The 19,619-nt window shown below is 39.0% G+C and overlaps 1 protein-coding gene and 1 pseudogene across 1 annotated transcript in view; both read left to right on the top strand.

Annotated features, from left to right (window-relative positions):
• The window catches only part of LOC118826312, a 545,149-nt pseudogene that overhangs the window by 365,632 nt on the left and 159,898 nt on the right, over positions 1–19,619 (top strand).
• LOC118826379 (zinc finger protein 850-like) overlaps positions 10,877–19,619 on the top strand; it is a 36,495-nt gene continuing 27,752 nt past the window's right edge. The window contains exons 1-2 of the mRNA XM_036597341.1: positions 10,877–10,981; positions 13,395–14,692. Coding sequence (XP_036453234.1) covers positions 13,501–14,692 — 1,192 coding nt within the window. The 5' untranslated portion in view covers positions 10,877–10,981; positions 13,395–13,500. The remainder of the gene's footprint in view (positions 10,982–13,394; positions 14,693–19,619) is intronic.

Here is a 19,619-nt window from a genome sequence, read left to right as displayed (position 1 = left end):
AGGCCCACCGCGGTGGTGTCATCTGGAAACTTTAGGATCTACACAGCTGGTTCCTTAGACAATCATTAGTTTAGAAACAGAAGGGGTGAGAGCATGCAACCTTTAATTACACTAGTACGGAGAGTATGGGCATCTAACCCTAGCTGCACCTGCTGTCTCTTCCTTGTCAGGAAGTGCATGGTCCATCAGCAGATGGGATCTGGCACAGACATCTGGGACATTCTGACCTGCAGCAGCTCTGGCACTATGGTGTTGAATGCTGACCCGAAGACCACAAACTCATAGGATATGTGCCAGGACTGCCCACAAACTCTAGCATATGTTCCGGTCAAGATGCTATAGTATGAAGTGCAGGGCCAGGTTGACCACATCATCAACAGACCACAGAGTGCTACTGGAACAGCGATATTATATAAGTTCTTGTTATTGTTTATCTTCTGATTTGATTTAATGTGAAGTTTAATGAATGCATAAAGTTCTATGTTTGTTCATCTGTATAGATCATGGAGGGAAGATCTGGATGTAAACATCATGTATATTTCTTTTTCTATAATCTCACTTTCTTTTTCCAGGAGTCCTGAGTGATCTGAGAGGCATATTGGGTTTGTATAGTTTAATCAGTTCAGTAGTGTATTTTGATAGAAAGCCATTCAGAGATTTATGTAAAATAAAAAGCAATTGAATGTCAACACTGTTGTTTATTTGTTAGCTAGTGCAGTGACCTGAGGGCTGGATTAACATGCTTGGATCTCTTAATTCTCATAAGAATTGTAGCAGCTTCATTTTAAATAATATGTAGCTGTCTGACTGTGGTCCAGGAAATGCTAATAAAGAGACCATTCCAGTAATCCAGCTTACTGGAGATAGATTTATGAATTATGTGCATTTCTCTCCATGGATAGCTTATGTACAAAAGGTATCCCACTGGCTACCCCACTGGTGATAGCAAAAATGGAGATAATAAAAATCCCAGAGCAAGGTCAAAGTCTTCTGACACTAGTACAATAGCAACTCGTCATAGCATTGACTCCAAAAGTGGACAGAAGACATCTGGGAGGATGTTGAGCCATGCTGTCTGGATAGCCAGCCACAACACCATGGTATTTGTAGGTGCATGATCTCTGGTGTGAAAGAACCCTTCCACCATATCTCATAAATGGTTGACTGAGGCTAACGTTCATGCCACATAATTTGTCAGAACTCTCCCAAATGCTCCTTAAACCAAATCCGGAGAACTTGGGCCTTATGGCACTGTGCATTATCCTGCTGGAATGTCTCATCGTTGTGGGGGTACATGAAGTCCATGAAAGGCTGCCAATCGTCACCAAGCAGTGAAATGGTCAATGTTCAGGTGGACCAGTGGACCCAACCCATGCCATGAGAACACACCCAACAACATTATGGAACCACCATCTGCCTGCATAGTGGCTTGTTGACAACTGGGATCCATGGCTTGGTGGCCACACACAAACTCTGCCATCAGCCTGAAACAATTGGTAACATGAGTCATCGGACCATGCCACATGTTGCCAGTCCTCTATGGTCCAGTTTAGCAACTTGTTGTCGCTGTCCACTGTGAGTGCTAATGCTTTCTATGATATATTCGTGGTACACGTGACACTGTTTTGCTAAGAATTTTACAATGGCGGCAGCCCTGCACCAAATGGTGGATGATGTCATTAAGGCTGCTAAAACAAGTAGAAATATCCTACCTTAGTTGTAGACTGGAAGATGGAAGCTAACCAATTGAAAAGCATGTTAGTGAATGTTTTAGCCTCAGTTTTAGTATTTGCTGACTTCACCAAACCATTTACTTTTGAGGCCGATGCTAGACATCAAGATTAATGTACAGTCTTTTCCCAAGAAATTGAGTCCAGTAGCATATGTTAATCACTCAATGAAAGGATATAACCACAATATGTAGAACTATAGCTCCATGAAATTGGAGCTTTAAGTAAGTATTTAAAAGAGTTTTTTGCTGATTAATGTTGTGGAATGTCATTTACAGGAATCTGATGCTGTAATCTGTAAGCTGTATTACATTTCGTAAGTATATTTCCACAATGGCAATTCATGTACTCCATTTACTTTCTTAAAAGGACAGCCACTGGTTTTTCTAATTATTCATTAACTGTTTGATATTTTGTTCTCTAATGTCTCATTCTCTCATGTTTGCTTTATCTTGTATACCAGCTTTTCTATTAGTAAGGCTTTTTTACCATTTTGTACTTTTATTGCTCCTCTTTCTGAGTCAGCTGTGTCCCTGTGACTCTTTTTCAAAGCCAGGTCTGCATGACACAAGTGCCCCCCTCTTGGTGCCTATTGGGACTGCAATAGTGGTGGCTTTAGAGACACTGATAATAACTATGCTGTTGTGGGTGTTGGGCTTTGTCTTTTTCTGTCCTTTGCAGGTGTCTCATAAAGGTAGTCTGGAAGCACATCTGACTTTTGCCTCCATAAGAAGAGTACAGTACAATACAGGACAAGTGACATTAAAGAATAGCATTCAGTCAAAGTGATGTACACTTTAACTCTAGTTCCACTGGATGGGTGGTAAATATTTATGAAATAATCATTAAAGCTCAAGACGTTGTGGATAAATTATTAATATGAAATGCTCCATTAGAAAACAACAAATTATTATTATTATTATATTATTATTATTATAAGAAGAATAAGACTTGATAGTTAACATTAAGAAACTATGCATCAACATAAGTAGAATTATCATAGAAGAATTTGATTAATCATATATACTTGAGTGCTTATTTTAGTATATTAGAATTTAAATAAGACACAAACATGGTTAATAATTCACATAATTTAATAATAATGTAATTGGTTAAAAGACAGAAGTAATGCAAGATATATATGGTGATGGCCATCTCTATTAAAGACAAGAAAACAGCATCACTCGTAATTATAAATTAATCTATGCATGTTTATTTAAAATCATGGCTGGGAACCCATAGAACTGCAACTGAGACCAGAATTATGTGAGGTTATACAGTCCCCCAGCAGAGTGTTGGCACAATGTGTTGGTCAACAGGGAAAAAAGTGTGTTAACATATGTGCACAGTAAATTAGAAGGAAGGATACCCAAATATGACTGTATATGGCCAATAGGTCCATCTCATTGTTTGTGTCTTCAGGATGAATCAGCCTGTAGCCACAAGGCCATTAAACAAAGATTCTAGCACTTGCACCCAGTAACTTCTTGCCATTAATATTTCTCCTCTTGTGCTGTCCCCCATAACCACCAGGTGAAGACCAATGTGTTGAAATTAAGAGGACAATGTAGACTGAAGATTCAAACACCTAAAACGAAAAAAGAGACAAAAGAAAGAAACTTAATGGCAGTACCACAAAAATGTACAGTAGATGTCACAAACCTTTAAAGGGATAAAGAACTGTCTGTTAACATTGTCCCTTTGGGCAGGCGCTTAATACACCAGCGGTAAAATACCATGAACCTTTAGAGATTGCTTTAAATTCTGAGAGTGAGCATAACATGTCTTCATCCTTCGGCAGCTACCCCCATGTATAAATCGGTTACATCTCGACTACTACTGGTCTACTGCCCATAACTACCAACAGAATACATTTCAGATAATTTAATCTACACTGCATGACCAAAAGTATGTGGACACCCAAACCTCCCACCCATATGTACTTGTCCAATCTCTCTGTGGTCTTGTTCTTTGAGCCTGTGTTGCCCATCACTCCATCACTTAGCTGTTGTTGCTCCTTGGATGTAATTCACAGTAACTCACTTTTGACTGGGGCAGCTCTAGCAGGTCAGGAGTTTGGCAAAACATACAGAATATAAAGAGGGCATATGACAGTGCAACATTGAAAGGAAATGAGTTGGTCAATATGATGTATTACACTTCCAGTGTTGGTCTATGGCAGGAGTGGTTCACAGTGTTGAAATATGTCCCAGGTTTCGTTCAGCAAAAGCATGTCCAGATTTTTCTGATGGATCAGATCATTAATCAGTGAAGTCTTATTAACAATGGAGCATATGTTCAAGACTATTTTAGCAAGATTGATGGCTAAAACTTTGGAGGAGGTAGAGGTATGTGCATCCAATTTGCAGAGCAAGCAAAGAAGACCACAATTAATTCCATGGGCATTGATCCTAGAAGTTTAATTGTGTGAATAGATAATGGGGACATAGGCCTCCGACACATACTTAGTAGAGGTGGAGATCAGAGACTGGTGAATGTACCTTGGTTGACATAAAGCTAATCGATTGACGTTATTCAAAAAGTTAACAACTCTGAACAGTTATGCATTTAAGCTTTTTAGTTCACTTGCTGACTTCATGATCCACATCCAAGGAAAACAAAACCACTCAAACCAAAAACAGACAATCTAAAACAAAAATACACAACTATACGATACGCTATGATATGACACATTAGGCAAATGTAATCCAGAGGTAAACATCATACCCATTTTATTGATTCATACCCAGTTGGCATAAGATCGGGATCACAAATAAGATGTTAGACAATTACCAAAAATCACACATCAATATTGAGTGCAGTGAAGCTGTTAGACTACTCAACCTAGCAAAATTGCTGACAACAACTTTGGGTGGAAACACACCTTGGCTGCAGTCAACGAATGTGCACATAAGGAGGGAGAGGGCTTCGGGTGATTTGCTACTAGCAATGCAATTGGATGTTCATTTAACAAATCCAGCAAAGCCCATGAGACGTTATATTATGTGTAAGCACGTATTTTGTTTTTTTGTGATTGTGTATGTGACACAACCATATTGAGTGTGGGGAAAAGGATAGGCTACACACCCCAGGAAAAGTGACAACAACAACTTTTAAAACAGTTGAAAATATTCACTGTGGCTGAAGTGAACAGAGGTACAGGAAAGTGAGAGAGAGGCAACTGGTTGATTCTCTAGCCACTGCAGGAGGCAGTATGGAAAATCCTGTTGGCAACAGCATGGTTGTTCAGTTACGGCATTTGATGAGAATCGCTTGATCACTTGCTTGGAGTTTAAGCCCCCAAAAGACTGACAATGGACATGGCTCCCAGGTCTGAGAGCTGAATGGGATGAGAGAGTAACAGCACGAGAGGAGTCCAATTAGCGGTGGCTGAAGAACATCCAAAGTGACTAGGAGAGCAGCAAGATACAGGCAGCATTTTCACAAACAAATCAATAGTAGTCCAGTCAGAGGGAAGAAGGAAGAAATGGAACAGAGTCAATATAAAGCCCAGGATGAGCAGGCAGATGACTGAAGTGAATTCACATGAGAGAATAGAGGTCTGTACCAGAGTATCTCACAAATGCACTAGTGTCACAACTAAATGTGAACACTTCATCACAGGAACAGAAGGTAAAGACGTAAGGACTTGATTACTGATCAAAGACTGTGGTATTGTATTTAAATTATAGAGAAGTAAAATACAGTCAGTTCTTACATAAGCTTCTGTGAGACTTGCATCCAAAACAAAAAACAAAAATCTACATTTACAACAACGAACCCTTGTTCTTCAATGACTTAGAGACACTATGTACATCAAAGGAAGAAGCTAATGGAGTGCTGACCATATGAAAGAGCTAAAAGTGCAGTCAACAAAAAGTTAAGACTGCCAAATACAAGGACTGGTACCCCTCAGGGCTACATTATCTCTCCTCCTCTACAATGTACTTCTAACAGTGACTCTTTTAAACTAAAGTTCACCAAGTAACACAAGTAAGGCATCTGGGATCAGAGCAGACAACACCCATAAAATCTTAGAGCAGGACCTCAAATCAAACAGATACACTGCAACTATTATGTAAAATTGTGATGCCTCAAACACTGCTGGTTCAGTTTAGACAGCCATTATTAAAAATTAAATAAGCTCACCATGAGCTACTGGTTTTCCACCCTGAAAACAAGTATTCCTCTAGGATGTGGAAGAAGGTGTGGAATCTGTGGAGGTAAGCTATGGTCTCACTGAACTGAGGCTGTAGATGTAAGCTATGGTCTCACTGAACTGGAGCTATGGATGTTTCATATTTGAAGTTGGCGATTTAACCAGCATCACCTTCTTTAGGGGAAATGGAGCTATTTAGTAAGTTTAATGTAGTTTAACATAAAATGTAGTTGGTGTGGTGCAACTCATTTTGATTTAGTAAAGCATAAACCTTAACTTAGGAACTACTATAAATCACCTGAATATAAAAATCACACACAGGGTTCACCCAAGAGAATTTAACCAGAAACCCCAAGAACCAAACATCACACTTAACCAGGGCCCCCATCTAGCACCAACCAACACACCTCATCTAAACTAAACCAGCAACCCCCCGCCACACACAAATTAAACCAGCAGTCCCAACCCATCGCCTAAAGTAAACCATCACCCCCCCCCAAACACACACACACACACACACACACAAAACCATACAAACCTAAAAACATTGACATCAATGAAATATTAGCATAACACTGAAACCTTTAGCTTATTTTCAAGACAGCTGCTTTTAGATTATTACTTCGGTTCAAAATGTCCACACTTTAAAACTGTGTGAGGAAAAAAGTCTTTTAAGGCTCAATACAAGAAGATGGAAAAAAGAATGAGAAAAAATAGTAAACAAATATTATTTGGGTTCCAAAAAATAAAATAAAAAATATCTACTGAAGTGATCCAGGTCAGTTTATGGACAGATATACCTGCCGCCCTCTCTCTGATCCAGGAACAGTCTGGGCATAGCAGACTGGTTACACCACCAGTCCGGTAGGAGAATCAGTAAACAGAATTAAATCTAGAAGGTATCTAGAACTGACTGCAGTCTATCAGACCTCTGAACTCCTCGCACTAAAACCAATCTGAATTTACTCAATAATTGGTCTTATTTGCATTGTTGAAGCAACAAGCATACATGAATAAAATATAAATGACCACAACACCGATAAACTTAACATTTCTTTAACATACATAAACATTTTCCTACCATTTCTGACCAAACGCATTTAGCATTTAGTATAAACACTCGAAACTGCAGCTAAATCTGTCAGTATTTATCAGCCAACTCAGCCCAGCAGACACACAGGAGTTAACAGACTATGAACCCGCTTTTAGAGCAGTTTTACACACTTTCAGTGCAGATTTAGTGTTGAAAACTAGTACAAAACTTAGTAACTGTGGACCAGGAAACACACAGATACAGAGATGCTCACCTCGCAGAAGAATCAGGGTTAAATCTAGAAGATATCTGGAGTGATTCCTGTCTATCAGACCTCTCCTCTCGTCGTGCTAAAACTCTGAACCACATGCTCCCCTACCCGTATGTTTCTATAGAAACTCTGTTCGGACATTGAAGTAGCTACTATAACCAGAAACTGCGTCGCACAAAGTGAAACTGTCGCAAATTTCTTAAAGAACTAGCGCCTACTTAATGAACAACACTAAGGCTGACAAAATTACAGCTGGGTTACAAAGTGATAAACAGCTCCTTCAGCAGATCAGCTCCTGTTTCTCTCTATTTCTGTAAGAGTGAGTTATAAACAGTGTAAACAGAGTGAAAAAGTGATAAACAGCTCTTTACCTTCAGCAGATCAGCTCCTGTTTCTCTCTAGTACCGCAAAGCTTTTCTTCTTCTCCACTTTGTCTCCACTATACACCGTTATAGAACTAGCACACCCCGTCATCACTGTGTATCTGGGGGCAATTTTGTTCTAATCCCACCAGCAAACCCCGCCTCCTGTGCTATGATTGGCTAAAAGTTCATAACAGCAGTCACTTGTTTATTTACTGCAGCAGTTTTGAATTTACACAAATATGACATAAAATAATGGAATAAGAATGATGGAACACATTCAGTAAATAAGCTATAACATAAATATAACATAAAGTTATAATATAAATGGTTAAGCTGCTTGAGTAAAGGTTAATCATTCAACCCTGATACCAAATTTGTTGTTAAAAAAAGAATATATATTTATTGTTTATTTATGTAAGCTATATGGTTATTAGCAGTTAACATGGAACATGTGCAGCATGTCAAGCTAAACACTCCTCAATTCTAGATTATTATATGCTAAATTTACAACCCTGTTACCCAATTTTTTTATCTTCAATTATTTTGTTTAATGTAAATGAAATGAAAATGGTTTAAAACACATATTTCAATAATAACTTTCTGAAGAAAACAAATATGAATATTTCCATATTCTGTGTTATATACTTTAAATGTTTTTACTGTATTAATATTCAACACTGTTGCTCACTTCAAAATATTCACACATTTTTGACATTTTGTATAGACACACTAGGTTAGGGTGCCACCTTATGTATTTTGTGGCGGTTTATCTGTGGCAAGACAAGTTAGCTTGTCTTGTTTCTTTCTTTCCTTGGGCACTGTGCGAAGTCTACCCTTATTAGTAGCTGGCGGGGCTGTTTATGCTGTAAATCTTTTATAACTTTTGGATTTGCATAAGTTGTCTTTTCACTTTTGTATTTTGTGCATGGTTGTATGACACACTTTTACTATATAAGCAAAGCACTGCATAACTTACCTCAGTTGTGACTGTGACCTTCCTACCCTCAGACCATCACGTCTATGCCATGTTGCTACCTATTTACTCATCTACGCCATGTTGCTGCATCTTTGCCCGGAGCGATGGTAGATGTTTTGGCAGAGTGGAGTGAAGCTGTGATTGGCTACTTTGATGGCTTACAGGCTCCGTACTGAGCACATGGGGAAAGTGAGGAAAAAATAATCAGATGACACAGTGGAATCCACAGAAAGTGACAGCGTAGAGCCAGCACTTAAAGCAGAATGCATCTGAAAAATATAGTTACTATGAACTACTGTATAAACCCACAATGCAAGAAGAATCAACTGTAAATTTTACATCCAAATGTGTATCTGTAGTAATTTAGGGGTTAAACCAATGGGTGGTAAGTAACCTGAAGAGATTTGGTTGGACTTTTATGGAGATGCAGTGAAGTCACATATGGTGACTCCTATGCCAAGACCCGTCTGTCACATCCTGATTTTTTGGCTGAAAAGGTGAAGGGATGGTAAGTCACCTAAAAAATGATCTTTCACTTTTTTGTGAGGATGAAGTGGGTTCGCACATTCTGACTGTAGCTCTCATGATTGCCAGGACTTTTCTGTGCAACCCAGTTATTAAATCATTCTCATTTAAAGCCCATATAACCTAACTAAGGTTTAAAGTTAGGACCTGGTGTAGGCAAATTTGTCATCTACCATGAAAATGTATTACCCCAGTGTGACTCTGTGATAACAGAAAACAAAGATGAAATAACCAAAACCTTTTAGGAGAATAACCTTTGAATAATTTATTCTAAAACCCATTATGACCACCATCTGAATGAAGCCTGATCAGGAGTAGTCTTGAAATGGTACACCTTGTCTGTTTAGCACGACAGAACAGGCAGTGTGACATAATTCCTTTGGCAGATGTGCAGCTTTTCAGCCGTCCACACTGTCTGACCCACCAGCACTGTCCAAACTCATACGTCAGTATGCTGTTCATTGACTTCAGTTCAGCATCAGTGGTCCCCTCCAAGCTGATCTTAAAGATTAGCCAGTTTGGTATCAACACATCTCTGTGCAACTGGATTCTGGACTTCCTCTTCTGTACTCGCTGTTCACCCATGACCGTGTTCCTGTTTATGGCTCTAACTCCATAATCCAAACCAAGGAGGTCATAGTGGACTTCAGGAGGTGTAGGAGCCAGACACACTCAGCCAGCTTCATCAGCAGAGCTGAGGTAGAGCGCATGTCTCATTTCAATTTCCTTGGTATCTGCATCTGTGATGATTTCACGTGGTCCCTAAACTCCTCCATCATGGTCAAGAAGGCACAACAGTGTCTTTACTTCCTACGGAGCCTCAATAAAGCTCACTTGTGTCCCAGGATACTGGTGAACTTCTGTAACATTGAGAGCATACTCACATCACAGTGTGGTACGGCAACTGCTCTGCATCTGACCGCAAAGTGCTCCAGTGGGTGGTGAAAACTGCCCAACGCATCACAGGTGTCCAGTCACCCACCATTGAGAACATTTTCCAAGCACAGTGTGGGCAGGGTGAGGAACATCATCAAGGATGTTTCTCATCCTAACCACTGACTTTTTTACCCTCCTCCCATCTGGTAGGCATTACAGAAGCCTCTGCTCCCTCACCAGCAGGCTCAGGAAGAGCTTCTTCCCTCAGGCTGTGATGCTGCTTAACTGCATCTTTGCACTCATTGCACTGTATTGTACCTTATATACTAATATTATTGCACTATTCATATTTGCACCAAAACATATTCGTAGCTTACTGTACAAACTTACTCTGCACACTTACCTTTTACATATGATGCTCTCACAGGACATACTACCTCATTGTACATACTCCACTCACTCTGTATATACGTATATTATATTTATACATGCATATCTATATTTGTTTACCACTATATACAATCTGTCTGCACTTTATATGTGAATAATACTGTATTTCTCACTTCTGGTTAAATACTAACTGCATTTCATTGGCTCTGTACCTGTACTCTGCACAATGACAATACAGTTTAATCTAATCTTGAATCTAATCTAATATAGAAGTATTTTGTGTCATGGACAAAATGAAATGTATTATTCTGACTGTTACACAAAGCTTTTTGTTTGTGTATTAATATTTTACAAAATGTTGTATTGCACCCGTCACACAACTCAATGCTCAATTTCTGAATGTGTTTCCTCATCCTTATTCCATTATTTTATGTCATATTTTTGTAAAATAAGCTCTTATGAACCTCTAGCCAATCGTATCGCAGGAGGCCGGGTCTGTCGGAATACGGGTGGGAATAGAAAAATTACGCCCACAGATCCACAGCGATGACGTCGTTGGAGGCGCTAGTTCTATAACGGTGGTTCTCCACAGGCGATAAAGAGGAGAAGAAGAAGAGCTTCGCGGTACTAGAGAAACAGGAGCTGATCTGCTGAAGGTAAAGAGCTGTTTATCTTTTTTTTCACTCTGTTTACACTGTTTATAACTCACTCTTACAGAAATAGAGAGAAACAGGAGCTGATCTGCTGAAGGTAAAGAGCTGTTTATCTTTATGTTTGAGCTGATACGCTTTTATAGTCAACTTATTGCTATTAATTTTTTGTTAGGCATTTCACATCGTGAATGATTATTTTATTGGTTTTGGGTTTGGGGTCATTTAGTTTCCAACTCCAAATATGAAACATCCACAGCTCCAGTTCAATGAGACCATAGCTTACATCCACAGTTCCAGTTCAGTGAGACCATAGCTTACATCCACAGTTCCAGTTCAGTGAGACCATAGCTTACATCTACAGCTCCAGTTCAGTGAGACCATAGCTTACATCCACTGCTCCAGTTCAGTGAGACGACAGCTTACGTCTACAGCTCCAGTTCTATACCTATAGAGCTCTGAGGACCACCAGTTCTGAGGCATAGAGGGTCATAGTCACCCATTTTTATTTATTGAACTTTTTTTTCAGCAAGGATGGCCATAACTGTGTGGTTTGCAGGTGAGACATCATCAGGACAAGCCATATTTCCAGTCTTTTGGTTGACCTAATGTTCAGTGGTGGTATAGGAGAGGGTAGTGGGGAGGGGGAGTCATAGGTCCTTTAGAGGTGAGAACGGACAGAGATAAGGTGTGAAGAGGCTGCAGACAGGGTGTTGTAGACAGACTGTAGCTCAGCAGGAGGAAGGCAGAAAATCTTTTTTCAATTCTTAAGTGACAGATGTTCAGATGTTTTGCAACATTTGGAGGCTGGTGGTTAGAAATGGTCTTGAATCTCTTCCAGATAAAGGAACTGTTCACAGTTTGAACACAAATGAACAGTCACAGTTTGCTGTTGACTGCACATTTAGCCATTTTATTTGGTGTCCGTGCTCCACTGGTGTCTTTTTTGGCTTTGCATAGTGTCTCCAAGTCAATTGAGAACCAGGATTATTTGATGTCAACACAGATAGTTTTGGGAAGCAAGTCTCCTTGCAGAAGGTTACGTAGGAAGTGCCTGCATTTTATCTCTGTAATGTAGTACAGTTCCACAGTCTTTGATGAACTATGGTTTAACTGGTAATTTAACATCAATTCTTTAAGGTTCTGAAATGTTCAAACCTCAAATGCTGTAAACCCCCCATCAGTACCTGAGTCCTGTTATGACATCAACATAAAAACATAAAAGTCAGTGCAGTGCTGGTTTATCCTTATAACTGACACATCTGCCTGTATGTTTTAAGCACTGCTTCAAGTTCAGTGCTCTGTTCCTGATAATCGGCAGATTTAGAAGCTTCTACAACTTGAATATTCCTACTGAACCAGCTACAGTTTTTGTACAGTTGCTAACGAGCATTGGCATTTAGCTTTTCATTAGCATTTTTAAATGAAAAGAAGAAAATGGCGTCATCAGCTGCTAAATCTGCCTCCCGAAACCTGGAGAGATCTCTGCTTCCACAACTCAACCTCTACCCTAACCAATCTATCTATAAATAAATTAGTTAGCTATTTTATTAACCTGAAAATCTACCTCATATATTTTATTTCAAGTGCCACTTACCTGCTTTAGTTAACATCAACTGTGGTTTACCCGTTTACAGTGCAGTTTTGTCACAGTAAATGGTCACCTAATGCTGTTTTGTGGAAAGTCTAATCAAAATTCAGTAAACTCAAATTTTTCAATTTTGTTTTTTTGCTACATATTTGAAAAATTTGGGGCAGTAAAGCATGTACCATGTACCGCTATGCAGTTTTGTTTTTTTCAAAACACTTAAAAAGATATGTACGGACTGAAGAAACCAAGTGATGAAGCACTTCGGGTGTAATTTTGTCCCTTTATTGCCGCAAACAAGTTGTGCAACAGTATGAGCTCTTCATTGTTACTTTTGTATTTTAAAATGCACCGCACATTGTCTATTGGGGACAGTCAGGCAGGCCATCTTCTTTCTCAGCTCTTTTAGAATTATTTAGTATTATATTATATATATATTTAGTAATTTTTAATAAATATATCAAAAAATAATTTTTAGTATAATTACTTTTGAACAGATGAACATACTTCAGATTTGCTACACTCTTTTCTCTTCATCATGTTAATTATCGTGATCTGTTACATGTCCCCAATTGTTTCTTAAATGTGTTTTTGAAAAATGTTCTAAGAAAAAGTCTATGTCAGATTCATGATGTGTTCTTAAACTGCAGAATTGTTTGCACACTTGTGCTCTTGAGTGTGTGTAGATTCTGCTCTTATCTAAATGAGTTTTAATAAGTTCTTCATAAAAACATTGTTTGAATCCCACAAAAGATTTGGTATTTTTTCCAGTTACCTACTTTAACACCTTATCAACCAGTGTTTTCTTTTCCCTTCCTTTTTCTTCTTCAGAATCATCTACTGCTGCAAGTCTCTTGCTCCTAGTGATCACTTTCCATCTAATATTCGAATTACCCTTTAAAAACTGCCGAAATAAGAAAAGATTGGATGTGAGAATATGGTGTCCAGAAGCTCCAGTACTCAAAAAACATCTGATGTGCTTCACAAGAACACACCTCGCAGACCAACACAAAAGATTTCAGGCAGAAAAAGAACTTGCCACTGTTCAGAGTGTGGAAAGAGTTTTATTAAACGGAGTGATCTCCAAACACACCAACGCGTTCACACAGGAGAGAAACCTTATCACTGCTCAGACTGTGGAAAGAATTTTACTGTACATGGTAATCTCCAAAAACACCAGCGCATTCACACAGGAGAGAAACCGTATCACTGCTCAGAGTGTGGACAGAGTTTTAGAGACAGTAGTACTCTCAAGAAACACCAGCGCATTCACACAGGAGAGAAACCATATCAATGCTCAGAGTGTGGAAAGAGTTTTGCGAGATGGGGTAGTCTCCAAGTCCACAGGCGCATCCACACGGGAGAGAAACCGTATCACTGCTTAGAGTGTGGACAGAGTTTTTCTCTACAGAGTAGTCTCCAAGCCCACCAGCGCATTCACACAGGGGAGAAACCGTATCACTGCTCAGAATGTGGACAGAATTTTAGAGAGCGTGGTACCCTCAAGAAACACCAGCGCATTCACACCGGAGAGAAACCGTATCACTGCTCGGAGTGTGGGAAGAGTTTTCGTCAGCAGAGTAGTTTCCAAAAACACCAGCGCATTCACAAAGGAGAGAAACCATATCACTGCTCAGAGTGTGGAAAGAGTTTTACTACACGGAGTCATCTCCAAACACACCAGCGCATTCACACTGGAGAGAAACCATATACCTGTTTAGAGTGTGGACAGAGTTTTGCTGTACAAAGTAGTCTCCAAACACACCAGCGCATTCACACAGGAGAGAAACCATATCACTGCTTTGAGTGTGGGAAGAGTTTTAGAGGAAGTGGAGACCTTGGAAAACACCAGCGCATTCACACAGGAGAGAAACCATATACCTGTTTAGAGTGTGGACAAAGGTTTGCTATACGTAGTAGTCTCCAAAAACATCAGCGCATTCACACAGGAGAGAAACCGTTTCACTGCTTTGAGTGTGGGAAGAGTTTTACAGAATGTGGTACCCTCAAGATTCACCAGCGTATTCACACAGGAGAGAAACCATATCGGTGTTCAGATTGTGGAAAGACTTTTTGTCAGCAGAGTGGTCTCCAAAAACACCAACGCATTCACACAGGAAAGAAACCATAGCACTGCTCAGAGTGTGGGAAGATCTTTGGAGAAAGTGGTTCCCTCAAGATTCACCAGCACATTCACACCTGAGAGAAACCGCATCACTGTTCAGTGTGAGGGAAGCGCTTCAGTCATTCAGGTTTTAAGGCACATGCATGATTTGATGTATTTCAAATGAAATAAAAAAAAAATGGTTTGAGCCTCTGTCCAGGGCTAGGAATTAAATCTTACTTCATTATTTCTATCATGTAAGAGCCTTGTATGATTTAAATGCATAGATTTTATTTTTACTTTTGAAATGCAAAGGTACAAATTTGTTAAATTGTAAAAATTGACAGCATGTTGTTTGCAGAACCAACAAATTATATAGCCTATTAAGTGATATTGAAAATATTAGTGTTTTATTATTTATTACAATAATGATCTATTTGATGTCACTTAATAACACAGATAAAGACAAATAATAGGGTAGAGAGGTGAGAAAGCACAGTCAAGAACTGAAGAGATCTGGTTCACCTTCTAAAATCTTTGTAAATCTGGACAAATGCAATAAATCCAACAATCTAGAAATGGTCTACACAGTCAAATTGAAGTTTCATCTTTTGAGAGCTATGAAGAGCCATGATTCAGTTCCACAATCAGCTCTGCTGTGCTGTGTGAGATAAAAAGAGTCCTGATTGAAAAATCCATTTAAACTGTCCAATGGCGAGTTGAGTTTTGCTGTTCTCACTGAATAACTATCACTGAATAAAAGAAGACAACACAGGTTATTCAGCATTTTTCACTGTTGAGGCTAAATGTTTTAGTAAGGTCAGGCTTCACTTCTGGCAGAGATTATCTGGGTACACTGGTCTGATCATGTATTGATGCAATACATTTTTTTACACTATACAGATAAAAGTATTGGGACACCTACACATTACACCTTTGTGACATCTAATTCTAAATCCATAGCCATTAAAATGGAGTTGGTCCCTGCTTTGCAGCTGTAACAGTTTCCACTCTTCTGGGAAGCTGTCTACAAGATGTTGGAGAGTGTCTGTAGGATTTTTTGTCCGTTCATTGAGAAGAGCATATGTGAGGTCAGACACTGATGACAGACGAGAAGGCCTGGCTCACATTCTCTGTTCTAGTTCATTCCAAAGGTGTTTGATGGGGTTGAGGTCAGAGCTCTGTGTGAGCCAGTCAAGTTCTTCTACACCAAATTGTACTTTGTGATATAAAGCTTGTATGCAGCTGTTCAGCCATGGAAACCCTGCCAGGAAGCTCCCTGACACTCGGTTTTTGTGCTGATGTTAATTTTAAATTTTGTTAAGTTTTACTCCTGTAGTTTTTTTCACAAGTATTACTAGGTATGAGTCTTTTAACTTAATATCTGTATCATTAGAAAGTACAACCCCATTTCCAAAATAATTGGGATGCTCTGCAAAATGTAAATAAAAACAAAATGCAATAGTGTGCAAATCATTTAAACCCTATTTCTTATTTAAACTAGTACAAAGACAACATATCAAATGTTGAAACTGAGAAACGTGATTGCATCTGAAAAATATTTGCCCATTTTGAATTTGATGCCAACAACACATTCCAAAAAAGTTGGTATGAGGGCAACAAAAGGCCTGTAAATTTGTGTAGTGCTAAAACAAAAACATCTGGCGACTGATTGGCAACAGGTCAGCACCATGACTGGGTATAAAAGAGTATCCCAAAGAGGCCGAGTCTTTTAGAAATAAAGATTAGGAGGGGTTCACCACTCTTTGAAGACTGCATGATCAAATAGTGCAACAATTAGTGGGCTAAATACCACTCAGTTGTTATCAGTGCACAGTTCAAAAGCCAATATTCATGATGGTATAGGGGTGCATTAGTGCACATGGCATAGATGATGTGCACATATGTGAAGTCACCATTAATGTTTTAATGTTTTGGCAACATATGCTTCCAACCAGATGACGTCTTTTTCAGAGAAGGCCCTGATCGTTTCAGCAAGACAATGTCAAACCACATTCTGCATGTATTACAACAGCATTGCTCCGTATTAAAAGAGTCCTGCTACTAAACTGACCTCCCTGCAATCCAGACCTGTCATCACTGAAAATATTTGCCGCATTATGAAATGAAAAATATGACAAATGAGACCCCAAACAGTTGAGCAGCTGAAATCCTGTATCAAACAAGAACAGAAAACATTTCACTTTCAAAACTACAGCAGTGTCTCCTCAGTTCCCAAAGGCTTGCAGAGTGTTGTTAAAAGAAGAGGTGATGAAACACAGTGGCAAACATGCCCCTGTCCCAACTTTTTTGGAATGTGTTGTTGGCATCAAATTCAAAAAGGTCATATATTTTTCAAAACCGATAAAATTTCTCAGTTTCAACATTTGATATGTTGTCTTTGTAGTATTTTCTTTTAAATATATGGTTTACATGATTTGCATATCATTGCATCCTATTTTTAATTTACATTCTGCACAGCATCCCAACATTTTTGGAAATGGGGTTGTATTTTTACACTTGAGGCCACCACACGTAAGATATTCCATGTCAAACAGCATCAGAGCATTTGACTCCCAACACTGTCCAATTTCTCTTCATACCTCAGTGTTTTGCTGCTGCTTTGTTCAATTAAATACAGAATCAGACCACAAAAGCCACAGTAGATGACATGTGGCTATAAAATTGACACTGATGCCAGTTGTTGGATAAACAGGGTGTTAATTACTTGTTTCCTCGGTCAGCATTATAGAAGAGTCTTATTCAACCCACACCTCTCAACGTAAAACAGCCAGTTTGTAAAAAGATAGATGATACCAAAAGTAAGACTTTTAAAAATTGTATTACATTCTATATTAACAAATTCTATTGTGATTTTCTGAATCTGGATCTGGATCACTTCTGGTTGAGAGTACAAGGAGCACATCTTTGCTGCTGCTTCTCTCCAGAGCTGTTTTTTGTCATTTTTTTGTCTTGTTTTTCTGTCTGTCTTGTTTGTTTGGATTTCTCGCTCTTTTAGACTAAGGCTCATGGACTTTGCTGGATTTTTATTTGTTGATTGGGCTCCCAGTGGCAATAGTTTTAGCCAACCACCCTAAACCCTGTACCTTTGTAAACTGCATCCACAGTGAGTGAACTTCCACCCTCCCAAATTGTTGTTGGCAGTTTTGCTGGGTTGTCTAGCCTAACTGCTTCTCTGCAATCATTATGGGTTTGCGGTGTTTGGCTAACGTTGGAATGGCTGAATTCTAATGTGGTACTAAATTGTGGTGATTCTGGTCTTGTGCCAGTTGGACATATATCAACAAAATGGTTGTTGTTTAGCCCTGGATTACATTTGATCATCTGTATTTTTTTTTTATTTGGATTGCCTGCTTTGGTTTGAGTGGTCTTGTTTTCCTTTGAAGTGGATCATGTATTGAGCGAATGAATTAAAAACCTTAAATATGCATGCCCAATTGGAGTTTTGCTTTCTAAGTTATGACATGTAATTGGCTTTGTGCATCAAATAAGATACATTTGCTGGACATCATGCTCCCTTGCTGCTCCCTTTGTCTCAGAGGCCAATATCCCCATCATATGGACATATAAACTTCTAGGATTAATAAGAATGCACATGGGATCAACTGCAGTCTTTTTCAGTCATTCTACAAACTGAATGCACGTACCTCTGTGTCCTCCAGAATTTCAACCATCAGTCTTTCTAAAATAGTCCTATTGAACATGTGGTCTGTTACTAGTAAGGCTTCACTAATTAATAATCTGATCTATACATGCTCTGTCTGTGGCAAACCTGGCAACCGACTGGGGACTACCTACATTCAAACATCTTTGTGCTGACAGAAAGTGACGACTTCCAATACAGTAAACCATGGCATGGCATTTCCAGGCTTTCAGCTATAGGCATTTCAGATCTTGTTTGCTTACGGAGCGCTCCAAGGTTCTATCCTGTTTATACTACATATTTCACTTGTAGGTCAGATCATTCGAAAACTTGGTCTGACGTTTCACTGTTATGCCGATATTACTTACTTTAGCGCAAAATTTGCTAATTCTGTTAGTAGGCCCTAAAGGTTTAGTTTCAAACTTCTCCATCTTCACTCTCCATGTTGACAGATCTTTTACAAACCTCATTAAACCTCATTAAAAGTCATTGTTCTAGGCCTTAGATACCTCCTTCATGTTTACTGTCCTTTTTGATCTCTCAGGTCAGAGCTGTTTTTTTAGTTCTACTAATCAAAGAATGCCTCATGAGCAGCAAACTGACTCACCAGCAGAACAAGCCTTCTTCACAAAGACAATTCACAATAATAAGCTCTTACTCGTTCGTTTTTAGAGTAAGATGAAGGTACAAAAGGATTGGATGCTTTAGCTCAGTTTACTGCCATGTCAGTATTGACTGGTGGTGATAGGAGCAATAAAAAAACCACATGAATTCAAATCTGAATTTTCTCATTCAGATTGCGTGGCCAAGTATCAGATATGTATCCAGTTTCGGACCATATATGTAGGTGGCTCAGATCTGATTTGAAAAGATTTTGTGTCCACACAGCTCTGAAAATGTATTAGATTTGTGCTACTTCAGCCTGTTGAGGTGAACATAGTAAAGACGACATGGTAGGTTTAATACCCTATACAGTATAGACTTCTTTACTCTTATTACTTCCTTAAAGGGACAACCACTGTTTGTTCTAATCATTCATTAACTTTGATTTTTTTTTCTCTATGTCTCATTCTCCTATGTCTGCTTTATCTAATACTTCAGCCTTTCTGTTAGTATGGTTTATAGTATTTTTACCATTTTGTGCTTATCATTTTACCATTATTGTTCTCCTCTGTTTGTTTCTCAGTTGAGTCCCTGTGACTCTTGTTGAAAACCAGGTCTGCATGGCACAAGTGCCTCCCTCCTAGGAACTACTATAGTGGTGGCTATAGAGATACTGATAATGACT

Source organism: Colossoma macropomum, unplaced genomic scaffold, assembly GCF_904425465.1.
Source record: "Colossoma macropomum unplaced genomic scaffold, Colossoma_macropomum, whole genome shotgun sequence".
NCBI classification, from domain to species: domain Eukaryota; kingdom Metazoa; phylum Chordata; class Actinopteri; order Characiformes; family Serrasalmidae; genus Colossoma; species Colossoma macropomum.
This window is presented reverse-complemented; position numbering and strand designations above follow the sequence as displayed.